General features: G+C 29.4%; 1 protein-coding gene across 3 annotated transcripts in view; it reads left to right on the forward strand.

Annotated features, from left to right (window-relative positions):
• LOC107457158 (DNA (cytosine-5)-methyltransferase 3B) overlaps positions 1-21446 on the forward strand; it is a 43659-nt gene that overhangs the window by 3503 nt on the left and 18710 nt on the right. For all 3 annotated transcript variants that reach the window (XM_016075238.4, XM_043043966.2, XM_043043967.2), the window contains exons 4-10: positions 999-1107; positions 8360-8467; positions 11079-11123; positions 11635-11765; positions 12796-12860; positions 14291-14345; positions 17265-17424. In XM_016075238.4, the coding sequence (XP_015930724.2) occupies positions 999-1107; positions 8360-8467; positions 11079-11123; positions 11635-11765; positions 12796-12860; positions 14291-14345; positions 17265-17424 (673 nt within the window). The remainder of the gene's footprint in view (positions 1-998; positions 1108-8359; positions 8468-11078; positions 11124-11634; positions 11766-12795; positions 12861-14290; positions 14346-17264; positions 17425-21446) is intronic.

Consider the following 21446-nt stretch of genomic DNA (forward strand, 5'->3'; position numbering starts at 1 on the left):
GTATATTTCTTTACATGTTTGTAGAAAGAAAGAAATTGTTTTTGTGAAACAGTTACTGAATTTTGGGTCACTGAATTTACGGATGTTTTGTGAACAGTTACTAATTTAATTCCTTTTATTTGGTATTTAAGTTGCTATGTATGGCTGTTAAAGCATAGTTCATGGATAGTAAAAGCAAAATTAAACGAAGTCATGTTAAACTAAATTATATCTATGCTTAAATAAAAGTATTTTCATTGAAAACATTATACACATCTCATACTGATAAAAAAATCTTACCCTTACAGCACTACATTTAAATGCCTGGAATTTTTGGTTGTATGTGTGGCATAACTTTTCATCTATAAATTTTTTAATAAATGTATTGTAAAACCTTCAAAAAATGTTGTGGAATCTATGATTTAAATGTTCCTGCTTCATTTCATAAAGATGAAAGTTCAATATTTATTATATTAAAAACACGAGAATTACTTATTTTTTTATCAGTGCAGAAGTCCTGCTAGTGGACAAACCAAGCTGCTTATGGGACTCATTTTTGTAATTGGCAAAAAAATATAGTAAATTTAAATTTTTACCTCCTTGATATGCCAATCTCATCAACTGTTGTAAAGAAGCTGCTTAAAAGGCCATAGGTTTGCCATAATTAAAGGAATACACTTTGAATTTTTTATTTATTAAACATTAGCTGGAAAAAATTGTGTTGATTTTTAATGAAGAAAAAGACTACTTCTCAAAAGCGGCTTATATACTCAACTTATAATTTGCATAAAAATTGATTAATTTAATAATGCTTTGAATAATTGGAGAAAAAATATTCAAAATTTATTTGTATGCAAGACACAGTCTTATTTATTGAATTTGGCATGTGTAAATGGCTGTCTTATTATGCCATTAGGAAAATATTCTTTATTTTAATTTTTCTCACTCCAAAGACATTGATATTGTCTAATTCATGTGTATTGAAGAAGCCTTGTGAAGTTATGTTTTTTCATTAACAGGTATTAGCTGAAAATTATAATGAAAATTCCCTTAAATCTTCTAATTTATTTGATTGGGCTGCTAAGGGATTCGAGAACCAAGGTCTTTTCTTACCTGATAAAGTAAAAGGTAATTTAGAATTTTTTTTTAGTTGTAAGTGTAAACCATGTTTTCAAATGAGTTTTTAGAAAATGATTGTCTTTTCAAGGTTAGTGCTATCAATATTCATTGTAACAACTTTTGTCACTGATACAAAGATCGGTATTATGTTACATGTGCAAATATAAATCGCTAATATTTACTCATAACTTATAAAAATGAGACTAATTAATAATGTAAAATAATTTGTATTTGACAAAAAATCACAACCACCTAAGATAACTTAAGTAGTGCTCTTATGATCCTTCAGAGTCATTAAAATCTCCTTAAATTTTATTATAAAAATCAAGGAGCTTAACGGTACTTAATTCTTATTCAAGATTCTCAAAGCTCTTAATTTTACTAACAAAGCTTTAAAGGTAGAATATTTAAAAGAAGACAGCCACATTACTCAAAGGATGATTATTGAACCAATAAAAAAGGTTTGAAATGTACATGATGTACCCATCATCAAGTCACACACATTAAACCTTTGATTCAAATCAATGTGCCTTATGAAAATAGTTAATGAAATCTTCTGAGTGCCTTATGAAAATAGTTTAGATTAGATAATCAAAAGATGAAAGAACTATCAAATAATAAATTAAAATTATTAACTGAGTATATTGATTTCCTCTAAGACAAAAAAAAAATGCTTTCATGAAAATGTGAAAATATGCCTTAATCTTCTGATTCTCTTTGCTGTTGAAAAAGACAAGAAAAGATCTTTCACTGTTTTTCATTGAATGCCTGGTCAAACAAAGTAACAGAAAAAGTTTTAAGCTTGAATCCATAAAGATAAATATTTCTGAAAAATGAGAGGAATTTTATAAATGTGTATATTTTAGTATGTCTGTCAAGCATTGCATCAGACTTTGGAAAACACAGATCCTTATTACCCAGGGCTTTTGAATTTTATTTAATTATTTATATTATTTAAAATAATTAAAATCTGTACTTGAAAGATTAAATTTTTTTTAAAAAAATTTATCTCTGTAGGGAATTATCCGTCCCAGAGAATGCATCATAGCTTCTTTTTCGCGTCCCCTCTATGGTTTTCGGTGTATTTCATATGCTATGGATTGTTGACCATGTAAAGCTAAGTACAGATAGAGCTTGGGGTTAAAGTTCGTCGTAATATTTCTGGGTTACTACTTTCGATTGATTTTTGCATCTAAGCTTGAAAAAAGGCCCCATCAAATGTTATACTTGTAGTGTTTACAATATAACAGGTTCTTTCAATTTAAATTTCAATGAAACAATCAACATATAAATTTGGGAGACTCCACAAGCATGCTAATGCCCTGCAAGATGCAACTAAAAAAATAACCGACAGTGATATTTTACTAAAGTATAGCCGATCAGGGATAACATTCAAAACATGGCAAACTTTTTTTTTTTTAATGGCAGGCACTTGGAGCTATTGTCCATTGGCCCCAGAAAGTGCCAGAACTGCTAATTCTCTTTTCGTTACCCAGTGGGCACCTGTGGCGAAGCCACGGCGGTGGAACAGCGTCGCCCACGTCACACTACCACAACCCGTTTATAGGGCGGGTCACATTCACACACAAAGGAGAAAGGACATAGAACACCGATAGAGGGAAAGAAACATCCATGCCTTGCCCGGGATTCGAACCCAGAACCTTTCTGATGCAAGGACAGTTCCCTGCCCCCTACACAGACTGGTCGGCACATGGCAAACTTTATACTTTATTTATGTTGTGATATTAATTTTCTTGAATTTGTTTTAGGCTCACAAGCAGTTAGAATTTAAAAATTACAGGAAACTCTTATGAATGGTAAAATTACTCGTGAATTTAAACATAAATCACAACAAAACTTCTTAGAATATTAAGCCTGTTCACACATCGCCTCGCAAGCCTAACATAAACGGAGGGATATACCGGGAGTTTTCTTAATTTCTGACAGTTTTAGGAAGCTTGTTATTGTTTACTTTCAGACAACCATTCATAGCTCATTGTTGGAGAATTTAGCAAATAGTCCATAAGCTAAGAAAATAGTTGAGAAGAGATGGGCTGTGTTTTCCCCTCTGCTGTGTCACTTCCTGAGTGGATGCAACTTGAAAGAAGTGGTTGTGTTCTCTGTTAGTTCTTATGTTCTGTCTTCTAGCTAGATTTTTTTTAATATAATTTGTTTTTAGAGTTTTTATTTTCCTTTCAATAATTTTGAAGGTTATTTCAATAATTTTGAAAGTTATATGAAATAGTATTGCAGTTTTCTATGAGTTAGAGTTTTGTTTCAGTTTTAGAATGAGTAAAATGTCTGCATCTTTTTGTATATAGGTCCTACCTTCTTAACTTTTTTAATGTTTTATTTTCTTCCAAGATTGGTTATGGACCAAAGACATTAATATTTTGAAGAACTGGAACATAAAATAGCATTGCTACCTGAAGGCTTTGAATAATTAAGTCATAACAATTGGGATAAGGGAAAGACAGACATAAAAGTTTTGTTATTAGTTAAAGGCTGTTTGAAATTTATAGAAGATAAAGGAGAAGAGTTAGAAGTTTCAACTTCAAGACTGGAAAAACAAGGTTATGAATTAAGAAAACACAGATAATTTTCAACACTGAACTGTGCAATTAAGCCATAGTTCAGACTGCCTTTTCAAAATTGTTTGATTGAAAAAACTTCTACCTCCTAAACTCTCAGATATAGTTTAGTTAACATTAAACCAGTCTTTTGACTGGTTATGGTATGTTTAGTGTTAATCTATCATTGGGGAGATGAAGATTTACTATTGATAAAATTGCTCAAGAACTGAAAAGGGAAGAAAGCAGACTTACAGAAGTGAAAGCTGATAATATTAGTCCTGATGCTAGTATTTTCAATATTTCTTCTACTAGTAAAGATGTTATGAAAAGATATGCAGACAGGAGAAAATCTTAAAAAAAGTAATGCCAGAAAATAGTAGAAAAGTCATTGGTCCATGTGATCACTGCCATAAATATGAACATTTAATTATAAATTATAGTGATAGATATGCCAGAAATATAAAGTCAAATTGGAAGAAACAGAAAAGGAATTTCAATGACCTGTCAACTGCATTAGTTGAGACTTATACCTCTCAGACTGTGGAAGTTAGGGAAACTACTACTCGAAACGATGATGGGATTTGGATTTAGCTGCAACTACACATTTCTGTAAAAGCAAAATGTTATTGTCAAGTTATGCAGAAACAATTATTGTAAACATGACTCTGGCTGTATGGGATCCTTCTAGTAAGATACTAGGAAAAGAGACTATTGATTTTTCACTTCAACTGGATGAAATGAGTAATATAACTTTTGACAAATATTTTGTGTAACCCAAGCATTCACAGAAACCTTATATCTGTTTCTCTCTTAGAAGCTACTAAAGCTTAATTTGTAGGAGCTAAGAGAAAAATATGAGTATATATTCAAATGACTAGTTGAAATTATTTTATGCCGCCAGAAGAAATGGGTTATACTATCTGTAGTCATACAAATATAAGCCTGGCACTCCAAAAGCAGAAGACAGTGGATTTAATGTAGGCACTTGTAAATCTGAAACAGATATAGCTTTGTTATAGCATAGAAGATATTCTCATATTAATTTTGACTTTTAAAGAAACTAGCAAGAACCAGAGTGTAAGGGAATTACCTAATATAGAAAAACCTGATGATAATTGTGATACTTGCTTTATTGTTAAATTCAATAAATGCAATTATTTAAACCACTTCTAAGTCATACTTCTCAGCCACTAGAAATAGTGTATATGTATACTCGTGGTCAATTCCAAAAACTTCAAAAGAAGTAACTAGGTATTTTCGGCAATTATAGATTACAGTCATGCAATAGTTTTATACCTTGAATCGTTAAGCAACAAAGCATTAATACTCCCATAACGTTTTCATTTTTTTTTAGAATAAATTCAGGTATTAATCTTAAAAAAAGAAAATAACAATTTGCTGCCAAAATATGCATTTTATTTTTTTAGGTAGCCAAGTTTAAATATATAAATAAAAGCTTGTTAAGTTTTTTTTATAAAAATTGAAAATAAAAGCTTATGGTAGAAAATACAATGTTGGCCAAAACAAAAAAAGATGGTTGCGACATAAATTTGAACATTAAACTTAAAAAAAGATTGAAAGAAACTTTTTTTTTTCTTAACACATTGTTTTAGTCTGTGTGCGCTTAAGTTTAATATAACATCAAAATCTCAAATTTTTTTAACAATAAAACCTTAAATTTAAAAAAAAAAAATTCCATTCCTGTATTAAAAGCCTTGCTTTCATGTGATGTAAACTTTCTTATGATTATAATTTGTGATGACATTAGCTTTAATGAATTATTTTCCCCTGGGAATTTTTTGTTTTCAATTCATATTTCAGGGATTTTTGTTTTATTGTATCTATTAATTATAACCTAGTCACAAACGTTTCAGATTGTTGTACCTTATTTTCTTTATATAAGATTGATTAATTTTTATTACAACTGTCTGTGAATGTTATCAAAATTCACTTCTTTTTCTGAAATATATTTTTCAATACAGTTCGACCACAAAAATCTAAATTCTAAAATCCGGAAATCTCTAAAAACAGGTCTCCAGCTGAGAAAAAAAATTTCCAAATTGATTTTTAAAAAAAACTCTTCAGATCAGAATTTAAATGCAAAAGTACGAAACCTTGACTCTAGTTTCAAAAAACAAAGCAGGGGATGATGATCTGGAAGTGAGGAGTGAATAATAACACTTAGCTGATAAGGAAAATCCAGTCATTCACATGGAGGATGTAGAAATAAGGTTGTGCTTGGAGATAAAAATTATTCTATTTTTGCCCTTTTTTTTCTACCGTGAGAGGTGATAAATATTAAAGTATATTCTAATTGTGAAGCTTTGGATCTGAAGGAAGAGACAAATACTTTAATTTCTTACCATAAACAACAAAAAAAAGATTATCAGTAGATTTATTCTCTTCCAATTCCAGTCTAAAAGCACATATTTCAGCTATAAATTAATCATTTTGAATTCAGCTACATTTTTTTTAAAATTGATAACAGTGTTATGTTATCTAAACAATCAGTTACTGGAAAAAATGGAAGCAAAAGCTCAATTTGCTGAATAATCTATAGAATGGGTGACTAAGAAGTGAGAAAGTGCCTTTGACTGGCGGGATTATTAGGGCACAAGCAAGAATCTTCCACGAAGACATGAAAATCGAATCACCTTGTGAATATTCTTCAGGATTGTTAGACAAATTTAAGAAACGAAATGAAATAAACCAACTGAGAATTTGTATGGAAAAGGTGTCGGCTGTTGAACCATCAATGAATTTTCCCAATTTGCTGATTTTTTATTTTATTTTATAACCGTCATTGAACAGCCGACTCATTGTTTCGGGTTTACTACTAACATTCAACTCCGTAGCCTTGTAATTTTGAACCCAATCCAGAAGACAAGGAAACTCCTGGATCAAGTATTGGGAGGAATTTGCCTTTGTGGAGGACTCTTGGATGAAACTAACTGGCATTGCGTTACATGGAGAGGAAGATCACGAGAACCTCCCATATCTAGCCTAACGGCAAGGGGACTCTCGCCCATGATCCATCTATCACTGAGGATTTTTCACGTTGGCAAGCCGGATGTGGATTTTATGTCAACCAGCCATCGCTGGGATTCAAACCGAGTTTACCTCATTGGAAGATGAACGCTCTATCCCCTGAGCTATCGCGGTTCCCAATTTGTTGATTAGAATAATTTATCTATGTAAACGTAAAAACTCTACCTGTCGGGTACAATGAAGGTGAACAAGCTTATATGGATTATATAAGAATTGACAGAAGAGTGGTTCAATTATCATTTCGTTCCAAAAGCTCACTGCAGTGCTGTTCGGTTACCAAGTGATGCAAAGATTATTCTCTTATTGGGCAATTGTACAACACATCCTCTTGCTGATGTTTTATCTGAGTCAGGAATTCAAGTAGTATACTTACCTCCAAATTGCAGTTATTTAATTCAATGAATGGATAATGGAGTATTAAGATCTTTAAAGTGCAAGTATGAAAAAGAGTTTTTGTTGAAAATACTGGAGTCTATCAATCAAAGCAAAGCAGCTCTGAACTTCTAGTGGAGTTTGACATAAAGGATGCCTTTTAATGCATTGCATATGCATGGAACAATATTACGCCTGAAACATTACAATATGCTTGGCTCAATTTGTTTTCGTAAGCAGTTTTCTTTGTAAATGAAAATTATTTTGAAGGTTTTAGATTTTAAAAGCCTGAAACTTGAATTGAATGAACTGCTCGATTATGTTAAAGTGTGTGTTTATAAAATCGATCAAGATGGTATTGAGGAAGTCGTGTATTTCGATGACGAATGGCCATAAGTTGCATGACTGACAACAAAGTAAGAATGGCTGTTATAAGTAATGACCCTGATAAAAAAAGAGAGCGATATGAAAGAGGAAGCTCTAAATGGAAAAAGAATCAGTTATATTAAAGGAAATGTTAAGAAATCTGAACAGTATCTGAGGTTTAGAGCAAAGTAACATTGTTGATGAACATGAGTTAATACTACTTTATAAAGTGAAGAAAAATTAGTAATTATTGAGTGAAATCTATGAAACATTGATATGTTTAAGAAATAAGTTTATTTATAAGCTGCATTTATACAAAGTTGTTGCAATCAACATCAGACGTCTGCTTATGCTGGTTTAATCACAGAATCGGTCCAAGGACATCAGAACTTTAATTATTCTTTTGGTTTAAGTAAGTTTTTAAAATTCAGAAATTTCAAAAATCCGAGCAGTCAGTATTTTAAAGGTCATACTGTATTAGCTTTGTTAACTTAAAACTGAACTTTTCCTGTAAGTAAAAGTAAAGTATTTCCTCTACAACCAGTTGTGGACCAATGGGGTCATGGAGGTTCGTGACCAAGGGCATGATTGTGGTAGTCAGCATTGTGCACATTTTATTAACTGCAACATGAAAAAGATGTTTCCTTGATAATGTAGAAAAACAAAAAGTTTTTGGCAGGACCTATCTTTCTTAAATTTCTTGCTTGTTTTTACGCATTTAATATATATAGATATATATGAAAGATTCTTACTTTGTTCTGATTCTGTTTATTTTGTCAATGCCTAGATTAAATAAAAAAATTCATTTCAAGTTTTTACTATCCTTAGAAATTTAAGGAATAAAAGTTATGCCATATTTTTATCAATTTTCTTATAGTTGTTAAACTACTCCTTTTTATCAGGACTTCCTAAAATGGTGTCAGAGTCTCTCAACAGAAAGGCATTCAAGAGAAAACTTATTAATGATAGTGATCAAGAAGATGATAGTGATGAAGATACTATGGAAATGGGTACTTCATTATTGCATTACTTCTCTATCTTTTGTAAGGATTTTTTTTGTAATGATTTGATTTTTGTACTTTTTGGTCAAAAATTTTTTTAAATTTGCTGTACTTTTTATTTACCTATATCCCTGACTTAAGCGTGCATATATTGTGGGATGGTACAGGATATTGAACACCTCAAAGGATATTGCCCTAGGTACCGAACGCTTCATGTTAAATAGATGGAAGTCAACATCTGTGGTGTGTTAGTCTAGACTGCTGGAGGGTCATAAAACAAATTATAAAGCAAACCTTAAAAGATCTGCTTGCCCCAGGCCAATTTTATCCTATGCTTTGATATCTGACACTGTAATGTGCCCCACTTATTTTAATACATAATTATCGCTTTTAATTACTCTTCAATGATTTTAAGTGATTGATTTTAGCTAACTGTACCATTTTTGTGATGGTTTTTAGCATTTTTTAATGATTTTACAACATGTTTACTATTTTAATATTTAATAACTTTTTGAATTGTTTATGATGATTTTGGCACTAATTCTGTTTGGATTTTAAACGCTTCAATTTTAACTATTTCTACCTGATACCTTTTATTATGTTTTTAATGGTTTTTGAATTTTAAAACTATTTTAGTGAATTTTTATACCGTTAGGCATTTTATCCTGCACAATAGACTATGGAAATAGTAAACTATTGCACAAACTTCCTCTGATTTTAAGAACTGTTAAATTAATAAAGTGTTCACAATTGAGCGAATTCTTATTCTTAAATTTTATCATTAGGTTTTTTTTCTCCTAATAATAAGGGGAATAATATTTTAGTATTAGAATATCTAATCAATCAAACATAAAATATGTATTAGAAAAAAAAATATTATTGCTGAAAATATAGAAAACGAAAAAATTTGACAGTTATGAAAATATTAATCCGCCATTTTGAACTAGAACGATTCAGGCAGGAAGGGGAAATTCACTTCATTCTGGAACAAAGCTTAAAATGATCTAAATCTAAGAAGCAAAAATAAATAAACATTATTTTTATGGGGAATAATGTTCTAGTATTAGATTATCCAATCAATCAAATATGAAATATTAGGGAGAAAAAAAATTATTGCTTAAAATATAGATAAAAAAAAATTTGACAGTTATGAAAATAATAATCTGCCATTTTTAACTAGAATTATTCAAGCAAGAAAGGGAAATTCCTGTCATTCATTAAGGTGGGTAGGTGGAGGAGAAAAATTCATTTCCTCCTTATTTGTGAAAGAAAATAAGTGTAGAGAGGAGATCATTTAAGTTGAGGGTGGGGAAGTGACAAATTACTGTTTTCTCTCAAATCATTGGCTATCAATCAAGCATAAAGGGGTACGCTGATGGAGTTCTCTTTATTTTTTCTTGTATGACTGAAAGAATCTGTTAAAGAAAGAATGTTACCCCCTTTTCCCCCCGCCTCCTAAATATTACATGGTCAGGGGAAGAATGAATGTTTCTCGAGGACATGTATCCTTTTAGACCTATTCAAATGTTCCATTTTGACTCCCCCTCCACGTTAATGCTTGCAGCGTTTACCCTTTTCTTCCAATAAAAAGGTTCCATGAAATGCCTCTTTTACTAGCCAGCTGCATAGGAAAAGAGAGGGGAGGGGACGCAGTTGCGTTCTTTTGAAAACAAATCTCCCTCTTTTCCTGCATTACAGAGTAGGAGCGTCGCTAACAATCACTCAATGGTCTTGGTAGATCTTCTCTTCTTCCCCTTTGTGATTTATGGGTTCAATGCATATATCAGGGGTTCAGTGCAAGCTAGAAGAGAAAACGTGTCAAAAGACCTTTTTTTTTTTTTAAAGAAATGGGAAGATGAAGAGATGTTTGTTTATTTTGATTGTTGAAAAGTTTCCGGGAAATCGATCCTTCCGGAAAAGGGGTGTCCGGATATGAGACGTTGCACTGTAATTGATCTAGCTCTTGTGTCTACAGAAATTTTATGTAAGAAGAATAAATTATAAAAAGTATGTGATTTTTAATTTAGTAAAATATAACAAAGAATTAGTTAATCAAATGTAAATTAAAAATACTTAAATATTTTGTTTTAATAACAATGTATATTGTGCACTGCTGCATTAAATTTATAGTATACTGAATATTGTTTGCAGTTACATAAATTGATTCATGAATTAGCAAAATTAAACATGATTTGAACTGACTAAATTGTCAAGATAGAGGATTTTAGACAGAGGGAAACATGCAGTGTTGTTACTAAATTTTGTCTGAAATGTTGTTAGGTTTAAATTATTTCTTAATATTCCTAATCAGAGAGTTTCTTGATGCTTAATTGTTACTACTGTAAGTGTAATGGTGCATTCTTTTTAAAAATCCTATTAAACAAAGTTGCCACTGGTGAGAAAAATCAGAGAAAGCAGGAGATTAGTATTAAAATATTGTAAAAATAAGGGTAAGAGTTTAAGTTGTGTTCAAAATATTTGAATATCCAATATTCTTTCAAAACTTTTTTTTACGAATTCTGAAATGTTTTTTTTAAGGCTTGATTTTGGTTTATTTCATATAAAATAGAGATATACTTGATATATTTTTATGTTGAAACTACTCATTTTTCTTACTTAGAAAATTTGCTGCCTGATGTGTTAAATGGAATCAAAAATTTAGAAGGTAACATTTTTTAATATCTTTTGTTAGTGGTTAGAAAAACTTATTTTGTCATTAACTGCAACTACTTTAGGACAAATGTAGTGAACTACAACTATTTTTTTTAATATATTGATTACAAACATTTTTGAAATGTAGTCACTACTTAATTACTTTTATGAGACAAATTTCGCTGAAAGTTTTAATTTGTACTCATGTTCAAAACTGAATAAAAAGGTGAAGATGGAAGGAAAAAAATCATAAAAAAATGGCTTAGAGTAATAAATTGACTTATTTAAACATGAGGAATGATTGATTAAGAAAATTCATATTAAAATGCTTTAAAAAATTTTGAATCAATGATTTTCTATTTTTAAATCTTCTGTTTTAAAAAAAATCAGTCTTGCAAATCTTTTTTTAAATCAATAGTTTAAAACGTGGAACATTGTTAATATTTGGCCAAGGCAATATGTACAAAGATTTGACAAATCAGTATCTAAGGAGTTTATATTACTTGTGTATTTTTATTTTTTAGATATTTGCATTAGCTGCTTTAAACCTAGTGCTTGCGTGGTAAAAAAACATCCATATTTTGTTGGTGGATTTTGCCGGACTTGTCAAAGAATTGTTGAAATAGCTTGCGACATTCCATTTGGAGAGCTCCAGGTATATTGATTTTTATAAGGAAAGTTTTTGTTTCCTATAATATTTTATGAATGTTTTCGACTAATTACCTGTGTAAATAAAGTCACCAAGAATTTTGGTGACGCTAAGAACGTAGATTTCACAATCTGAGTAAATTTCTTGTCACAAAAACAAACTTTCTTTTAAATTTATTGAACACTTTTCTGGTTTCAAAATTTTATTTACTCTAAATCTGAAATATGAGACCCTTAATTGATTTATTTTTGAGTTAAAATGTGTAGTCTTTATCTGACTATCTTTATGCCGGGTGCGTAGTGTTTTTAAAAAGTGCTTGAAGATGCTAATTTTTGATTTACGTTTTTTAAAATCTCTTAAAGGTGCTTTTTTCTTCAGGTGTTTTTAAAAAGTGCTTAATTTTTCCTTTTTCATAATTAAATTTTTCCTTTACCATGTTTATTTTTGTTATGAATTATGCAAAACGACACAGTTCACATTGTTCTATTCAACCTTTTCACAATTAATTCAATCCCTATCTATTTCAGCGTATTGTCAGTCCGTAGCGTATGAAAACGCCATCCGTTTTACATGATTTAAAATTTCATGGTTTTTGACAATTGACAGTTAAAACTAAATAAAACCGTCAATTATCAAATAAACTTTCCAACCTTGCCTAATTAAGATAGTTATTCATTGAAAAGGACTGCCCAGAGCCAGAGTTTTATTGTTCTGCACCTTTCACTTACAAAGTTTCATTTTATAAGGTACTATTTACAAATGTATTAACATGGAGAATAAAAACAAGTTGTGATCTTATAAATAAATTATACAGTTTATCAAATAATTCTATTTAAACCTTACTTTGTTAAAATTAGTCAATATTTTTTAGATTTGAATAAATGTTTATGGTTTTTTGTGCACCTGCAATGTATGTGTCTTTATATTGAGCATTGACTTTGCATATACATCAAAATTTGAGATAGCTACTAGAAATGTAATTTTTTTTAAAATCATTGTATTATTGCTTACTTAATTTTTGTACCAAATATTTTAGGATTCCTGTGCAGTGTGTGGCCAAGGTGGACATCTCATTATTTGCAGTAACTCAATGTGTTTAAAGTAATTCTTTGTATTCTTTTGCATAAAACTTTTGAATCTAGATTCTTTTTAATGTCATGTAATTTATCTGTTAGACGTTTATCATAATAATGTACCAGAAATCATTTGTGTAATTTATGTAAATTGAAATTAATCTTTAAAATGTATGAAAACATTAGGATACTATTTACAAAACATGTTCTCCACTTGAAAGCAGCCTCATTTAAAGACTTGGCTGAACTAATTTATGCCTTATAGTTTCATAAGAAAATTATTTTAACTTACTTATATCTGGAATTTGTAAATTGCTATATAGTAAATTTATCTCTTCATAAATTTTTTTTATCTTCATTAAATAAAATCTACATTAACTAAGAGAATAATTTAAAATTAGGTTTTTAAACTTATGTAATTTTTTAAAACAAAATTTCCCTTTTATGTTGTTTATTCATGTCAAATTATAAAAACTATTTTGTTTAAATATTCTTGAAAAGAACAGAACTAGTTTTTACTAAATTGTCTGTGCTATCATAGTTCATTTTCAACTTAATTTTCTTCAGGGCACCCACAAGTGGGAGATTCCAATTTCCTTAAAATGTTACATGTTTTTGGAAAACCAGTGGTTTTAATGAATTTTGTAAAAAAAATTAGTCACTTTTTTGGCAAAAACTTGGAAATATCCTTTGTCAAAGTGTTGGTCTTTAGAATTTTCATAATCATATAAATATAGTTATAAAACTAATTTTATTCATAACTTTCTGGAAAAAAAATTTTTGATTGTAAAATTAAATTTTGTAATTAATAAAAAAATTCATTGAAAACAATAATTTTGGTTTTTTAGGGAAAATCTGGCAATTAAGCTGTCAAGACTATTTTTTTTCTCTGTGAAACCAAACTGAAACAATTTGATGACTATGTTGAAACAAAATGGTATAAGTTGAAATAAAATATTAAAGTTTTCAGTTTAATTAAGATCTATTATATTTAATTTTGCTTTTATTACTCAGGAGTACTATTCAAGATACAGTCTAAAGTTTAGTACAAGATTCCCTCCCTGAACAGTATTACTCAACTCTTTCAATGTTATTTTTTATATTTTTTAAAATACCATAACATCTACTATATCCTCAATAATAGTAATAATTCCTCAATTAGTAATATCCTCAATTATAGTTTTTAGACATATATCGTTAATGTTTCGATTGTTTTAAAAAATATACTTAACACCTTTTGATTATTAATTAAATATAATTTATTATTATTGTGTTTTTCTCTTCCAAAGTGAGCTGTTGAAACTTTTACTGTTTTGTTAAATCATTGTCAGATCGTTCCTTTTTTTCCTTCTTAATCCCATCTGTAGGGGAAGTTTATTTGATAGTTGCTTGAACTTAATGTTCCATATTTCACTTAAAACCATATTTCTTATTCTACTCTTTTCAATTTCCATGTAGGTCTTTTTGTAGTTTATGTATTGAATATATGACACCAAAAGGCACATTTAAAAAGGTAATATTATTTTTTCTTATGAGCAGTTTTTATTAATTACATGATTATTTATGCTCAAACTATTTAAAAATATTATCTGAAGTGTATAGATTGTGCTATTTTTTTATTTTCTAATGTATAGGCAATCAGCACAATACTGGATACTTTTCTACCTGTAAACTAGGCTCAAAAGCCTTAAAAATGGGGTACATTCAGTTATAATCTAGAAATAAAAATACCCATTGCTCTAAAGCTGTCCCTTCTTTAAAAAAGGGCATATTTTTAGTTAATTTTCTGAAAGAAGTTTCAACTGCAGTGCTGAATTGGTTAAACTCTGTATTTGAGTCATATTTCAAGTTTTATTTTGAGGACATTCAATGATTTTTTTAATTCACGAACTAATAGGCTGAACAAAAGCAAGTGTTTTAGTATTTTTTATTATATGAATGATAAAGACTCCATTAAAGACTTAAAAAGTAATAGTATTATATACTTGATTTTGTTTTTCGTTTGTATACCTGTTTAAAAAGCATTACAAAATGGAAATATATACAGAGAAAAATCCAGTATTCAGAATCAAGTTGACTTCTGCAAGTCCAGATAATAATTTTTTCCTTATAATAGACCCCCACTATAAACAAAGGTCTCAGCAAGTCTTATACAATTAAAACATAAACAATAGACATAATTTTTGGGTGAATAACGTTTTATTATTTGAATGATATCTAATGGGTCAAAAAAATTTTGAAAAGAAGAATGATTACTCAAAAACTTGAAAATTAAGAATAACAATTAATCATAGTTAAACAAATATATTAATCACTTTCTCCACCATTTTGAACGAGATTGATTGTGGCAAGATGTGGAAATTACAGTAGTCTTTGAAGTTGAATAGATGGAAATGTGGGGAGGGAGAGAAAAAATTATTTCAAACCAAAGTTAAGGGGTGGCATGTTGATTTCATTTTTCACCTTAAGTTATGAGGACATCTTTTGTGCATGCATATTGGTAAACATTAGGTGGAAGGAAATTTTTAAGAAAAATACATCGCTATGCTTTACTATACAATTAAGTAAAAAGAGTAAAGTGAAAACAAAATTTTAATTTGAATACTGAAACGGCTAAAATGCTGCTCTTTTTTTTATTCAATAAATGTATGAATACTGTTATTCTGTATTAATTACTTAAAAAATATTTTGAAAAACTTAGTTTTAAACACTAAGTGAAGGAAATGACACCTTTAAAATAAACTAGCAACAAACCTATCAAAAATAAAAAGAAATATAGCTTTAACACTGAAGTGCCTATGTCTAATTTTCTAAGCAATTCCTTGTTTTTCTTTAATTGATAAAAAACATTTCTTCATATTTTTAAACTTATGTGATTGCATTGTTGGTAAAATAAAAGCAAATTAACAAAGATAACTGAATAAAAAACTTAATACCTGCAACAATAACTGAATGAAAGCTTAATAAAAATAACTATAATTCCATTAAAACTTAATGAAAATGAACTTAAAAAAACTTAATACTTGAACTGAAAACTTAATAAAAAATATCTTATCAAAAATTTAAAAAACACACAGTTGAAAATCCCAATTTCATAACTCACAAAGCTAGATAGGGTAAAAATGAACAAGTATGACATCTTAAATTGCTTTAAATATGAGATGTTTGGCAAGAGGAATTATTTCCGGAGTATTTTGTAAGGCTTATTTCACCAAGGTCAATTACTATTCCTATTAATGTATTTGCAGGTGCACTTCAAGTTTGAGGGAAAGATAGAAATAAAAAGAGAATGAATTTTGGAGAAATTTAGTTAAATTCTTGGTTGGGAACAAAGGGACTTTCATTTGTTAAGGTCATATTTCATTAGAAGGGAAGTCAATTGCATGTCAATCATAAAGAAGGAACGTTTCCCCATCCCCTAAATATTTTAATGAGAGATAAGGATATGGGGAGGAAAGAATGTTTTTCAAGGACATATATCTTTCAAAACTATTCTAATTTTAACTGGCATTGCGTTTACCTTTATCTTTTTTATTTCTTAAGTAGTTTTTCTTTTCTTATCAAACAAAATTAAAGAGGATCAAAGTAGTGCCTTTTTTCTAGCCAGCTGCTATACTTGTTTGGACATCACTAGAGTAGGGGGATTTAGTTACACTCTTTTAAATGTATATCCCTCTTTCTGCATTCCGGAAGAACAGCACCCGCTGGACCGTCTTAGTAGTTCTCTTCCCCTTCTGGTGATTTATGAGTTAAATGCATAAATTACCAGAAGCTAAAAGTAGAGAACATATGCCAAAAGAAGGTGATCAAAAATAAGTGTGAAATACTGTGAGCAACTTTGTATTGATACTGTGAGCAACTTAATGTTTGAATCCAAGCGCAAAATCTCCATTTGTGCATCTGTGAAGGCATCTTTTTTTTTTAACCAGAGGGACAAATACTTTGGGGGGAAGAACAACTGTCAATGCAAAATCTTAACACTATAGCAGGCAAAACTGTCATTTTGGCTGCAATTGAACTTTAAGGAGTACTAATATTTAAAACAATTATTCCTGCTTACTTTACTTTTGTGGCTTTTCCCAACTATTTGAAGTTTTTAAAAGCATAAAGGGAAAATTTTATTTGGTAATATAACAAGTGGGTAAAATAAAGTTCTGCTAGAACGGTCAAAACTGTCAAAATAATCGCTATAGAGATTTGAGTGAACTGCTTTAAGAATGCTCTTTGCACTCCTCTCTTAAATTTTTTTGTTGGTTAATGCATCTGACTAGAGCAACATTGTACCTTTTTTTACCATTTGTGATAAAATGTCACATAATTATTTCAAAAAGATTCTGCAGTTTGATATTAAATCGACTTATAAGATTGTTTTAAATCTCATTAGGGTGTTACAATTTGGAAAAGTTTAAAGATTATTTTATTGATTTTGTAGGTTCTACGTGCCACTATTTGGCTATGTTATCTTTGTGAGTTGGATTCCAAAGATAAGTGTCTAATTCGACCTAGAAGACTAGTGACATCACATCAAAATGTAGTAATACCAATCTTGAGAAAAAAGAATTTAATTAATGTGCTTGCTCATTCTGATACAAGTAAGAGTTGTACTCCATTTTTGATGTTCTATTTTCTGTGAAATATAAATTAATTTACCTCTACTCAATAATTAATAGTAAAATTGCTAGAAATTTTTCGAAAATTCTTATTGAGGCTTGTGAATTCTTTCTGTTTGAAATATGCTCATATTTTATAGCTATAATATATTCATATTTTATAGCTATAAAATATGAATTCATGTTTTTTTTTTGAAAAATATTAATATTTTTCTTGCAATTCATAGAGGTTAGCCTCTAAAAAAGACGCATTTTGAGACTTCAAGAGCTAAATTTATCTTTTAAATTGTGTCGTCCAATCTCATTTTTTTTCTCGTTCAAATGATTTGTAGTATTTTCTGCTGCTATATTTTAATTGTTTTGTCTTCAGAATATGAAATCAAACAATTTTTTAAAATTTAGTTTGCTAAGTTTTGACATATGATTTTTTTTTAAAAATTGTGTTTTTATGAAAATGGCAGTTAGATGGTATTGCCAAATTAATATTTCTAAAATTAAAGCATGTATGCTATAATATGAAATATTTTTAATAATACTTCTTTGGGAAGTTTTATGCTAATTTTATTCATACTTTAAAGTTTGACGCAAAATTTTGCACTTTAAAAGCTGCAGCTATCATACCTGCCAAGGCACCTGTTTTTTAATGAAGACTCCAGTATTTTACGACTATCTCATGTTTACTCGTATATTTTCAAATTTATTTGTATTCGTTGAAAAAATTATTTACAAAAAATAATTTCAAAAAAATTGGCCATAAAACTTCCTTTGGCAAAAATACTTCTCTTATTCCTCAACAGGTGATACTATTGCCAGTATTGCATTATGTTGAGTTTATAGTTTGAGTAATCATAAATAATGGTTTTAAAAAAATCTTCTTTAGATTTAGATTTATATGCATATTTTTTACTTAGCTAAATGTAAGTGCTTTTATTATTTCCAATTTTGACTTACTTGATTTTGCATGATGTATCAAGACTTTACTCTTAGTCTAAAAAATGTCGCTAGTAAAATCTGTTATTTTATTTCTCCTATGTTGGCAGGTATGAGCTATTATCTATAATAAAATTATACCTAGATGCAAAACCTATCAATTATTATTGTGTCAAAACGAGGGGGAAATGTGGTGATAAGAAAATATATTATTGAACTCGTTAAATATTTTTTTAATTGTAACTATATACCAGTTTTTAACTACGTTAATTCTGTTTAAATAAGGAGCTTAGTAGTAAATGGAATATGCACAAAATTCGATACAAGACTCTATTTCCTTGTATAAGGAAGCATATCTATTACAAGAACGCAAACATATCTTACAATAATATAACTTATAACATCTATTATGAGTGCTCAATTGTAGATAAATTGACTGATTTAACATATTAAGTTAATGTTATTAAAACAATTATTAAATTTACAAGAAATAAATGTGTCATTCATTATAAAAGTTAAGTATATTTTTTTAAATAAATTACGAAATAACAAGCTTTTTGCAAATTTATAATGTTTATGAAAACAGATATGAAAATTCAGTCAAAGCAATTTTTATTGAATTATCGGAGTTGCATCCTTTTTTACAATTATAAAATATAAATAAATGTGATATAATAAAGCATAAATAGGAGCAACAAAATAAAAATAAAAACAGGGGAAAGTACACAAATTTTAAAGAACTAGTTTATTCATTCTCTTTCCAAAATAGGTTTAAGAGAGCTATCTTTCTCACACATTAGACTTTGCCTATAACGGACCAAAAAAAAAGTTTTTTTTCTTCTGGTCATCCACTGTGCAAATCAATAATGTTGCATCATAGATTGAATATTTTCAAATTCCTGATTGACTCCTTTTCAATTATAAAAATAATAAATTGACCTTCAAAAGTTTAAAAATTCATTGTGATACTATTCTGTTCTAAGGAGCCATAGAACAATTGTCATACTATTACTGGCGTAAGTGAACTTAATTAATTGTGGTATAGTGCCCGCCGTTTATTAAAATCACTTTCGTTTTATGCTCTTTTGATTTTATTGAGCGGCTGATTTTATTAAGAGGCGATTGAACATTTGAAAAAAAATAAAAATTTTACGATATATTCTAAATGCACACACTTTAAGAGCTGAAATAATGACCACATTAATGCTTTATTTTAACTAATTTAATTATTTTAATAAAGTAAAACCCTACATAAGATTAAATTTACAAAAGTTTTGCAAAAAACCGATCAATGGTTGCTTGAGTTGCAGTATTTAAAATTAACTTTTCAACATCATTTGAGAGTTTATAGAAGTTTTTATAGTTTTCAATATTCCTCCTCTTTGTTCTAAAGCTTGCCGCAATACATTAAGTGCTTTTCTGACTTCCATTGAAGATGGCACTGATGAGTTTATTTCATCTTCTGAGTCTGATTCCTCCATTTCTTGATGGGAAATAACTTTGCAATTTTTGATGTCTGTAACAATTTCAGAATCAGATTTTTCTCCTGATGTTTGCAGGTTATCGTCAATAGCTACGTAACGTGAAAAATTCTCGTCCATTTCATTTTCTTCATTGCTGATCATTTCTTCGAAACAGTTATGAGCCCCATCTCCATTGAAGCTTCACGTTGACTACATTTAGGAAGCTTATCATAGTTTTGCAACACTTCGAATTTATCTTTAAGACTCAAATCCTTCCTTTTCGGCATGCTGATAAAATTTAACACCAAACGAACTTAAAAATGATATGTGCTCTAACTCTAACTATAATTTACTCAAACGGCTTAAATAATATGGAACATGAGCACAGACAGTTTTTGGAAATCTATTCATGTTCTCTGTTAAGATAGATAACAAAAGAAACTTCTCTCCCTTCTATGGTTCATTCAATAAAAAGTAAGATAAGAATTCGATCCCCTGTTGAGTGAGATAGGTTTCTCCAAACTTCATTCAAGCCAAGGAATTAACATTGATAAATTGATTTCTATGAACTCGCCGCTTACCACCCACATTTTTCCTTAACTCTTACACTATGTATATCGCAGGAAAGTGCTAACCACACCTGTTTCACAGGTTTGTGAGTAACTGTTGCTTCTTCTAAAAAAATCTTTAAACTTCGAAAAAATAAAATTTTATAAATAAGAACAAAAAAAGCTGAAATATTGCACCTTTGATTTATTATGTAGTCAAAATTTTGATTTTAAAAAGCGGCAGCATTGATTTTATTAAGGGATGTTTTTAACATGTATTAATATTGTAACGATTCGGTTCTTGCCGATTTTATTTTATAAAGCGGCTGATTTTATTATCCGGTGATTTTATTAGCGGCGGGCACTGTAATGGCAGTTAGGTTAAAGCACTGAACTGTTATTGTGAGAAACTGGGGTTTTATCATTAGTTAGTGTTGGTTTGAAACCTACTCAGCTTCAGTTCATTGTGTATGAGCTTAATTGGGAAAGAAAGGTAGTTACTCAATGCTAACCATATTATCATCTTCATGACAATGGTCACAAAATTATTAAGTTTTAACCTATATGACCATCCTGGCTCATAACATGCTGCTGTGGGAATACTGTATACTTTGATAGGTACTACTGGTATTGTGATAATAGGTTTTTTTATGGCCTCTTGAAACAGAATAATATCCTTCAAGACATGAAGAAGAAAAAAGAATGAGAGGTATAGGGAATCATCTTTCCAGTGCAGGTGAAACTGTTTCATTTAGGCGCATGTGTTGCACTATACTTCTTTTTCATTCAAAACTCATCAACCTGAATTGGCATAGTATTTACTTGAAAAAAATAGTGGCAGAAATAGTGATATATGATACTTTAAAATTTAACTCAATAAAATAAAATGTTCAACTTCTGATTAAATAAAAAAAATATTCCTCCTCCTTAGATAAGTGTTGGTTTCAATTATCAATGTTTAAAATCATTTAAGCCAAGGCTGATCTCTGAATTAAGGGTATGCATGCTCCTATTGTTATCGTCCCGCAGTGGACTGATCGTTAAGACATGGTTCCCAGCCCTA

This window comes from Parasteatoda tepidariorum, chromosome X1 (genome assembly GCF_043381705.1).
Source record: "Parasteatoda tepidariorum isolate YZ-2023 chromosome X1, CAS_Ptep_4.0, whole genome shotgun sequence".
In the NCBI taxonomy this organism is placed as follows: domain Eukaryota; kingdom Metazoa; phylum Arthropoda; class Arachnida; order Araneae; family Theridiidae; genus Parasteatoda; species Parasteatoda tepidariorum.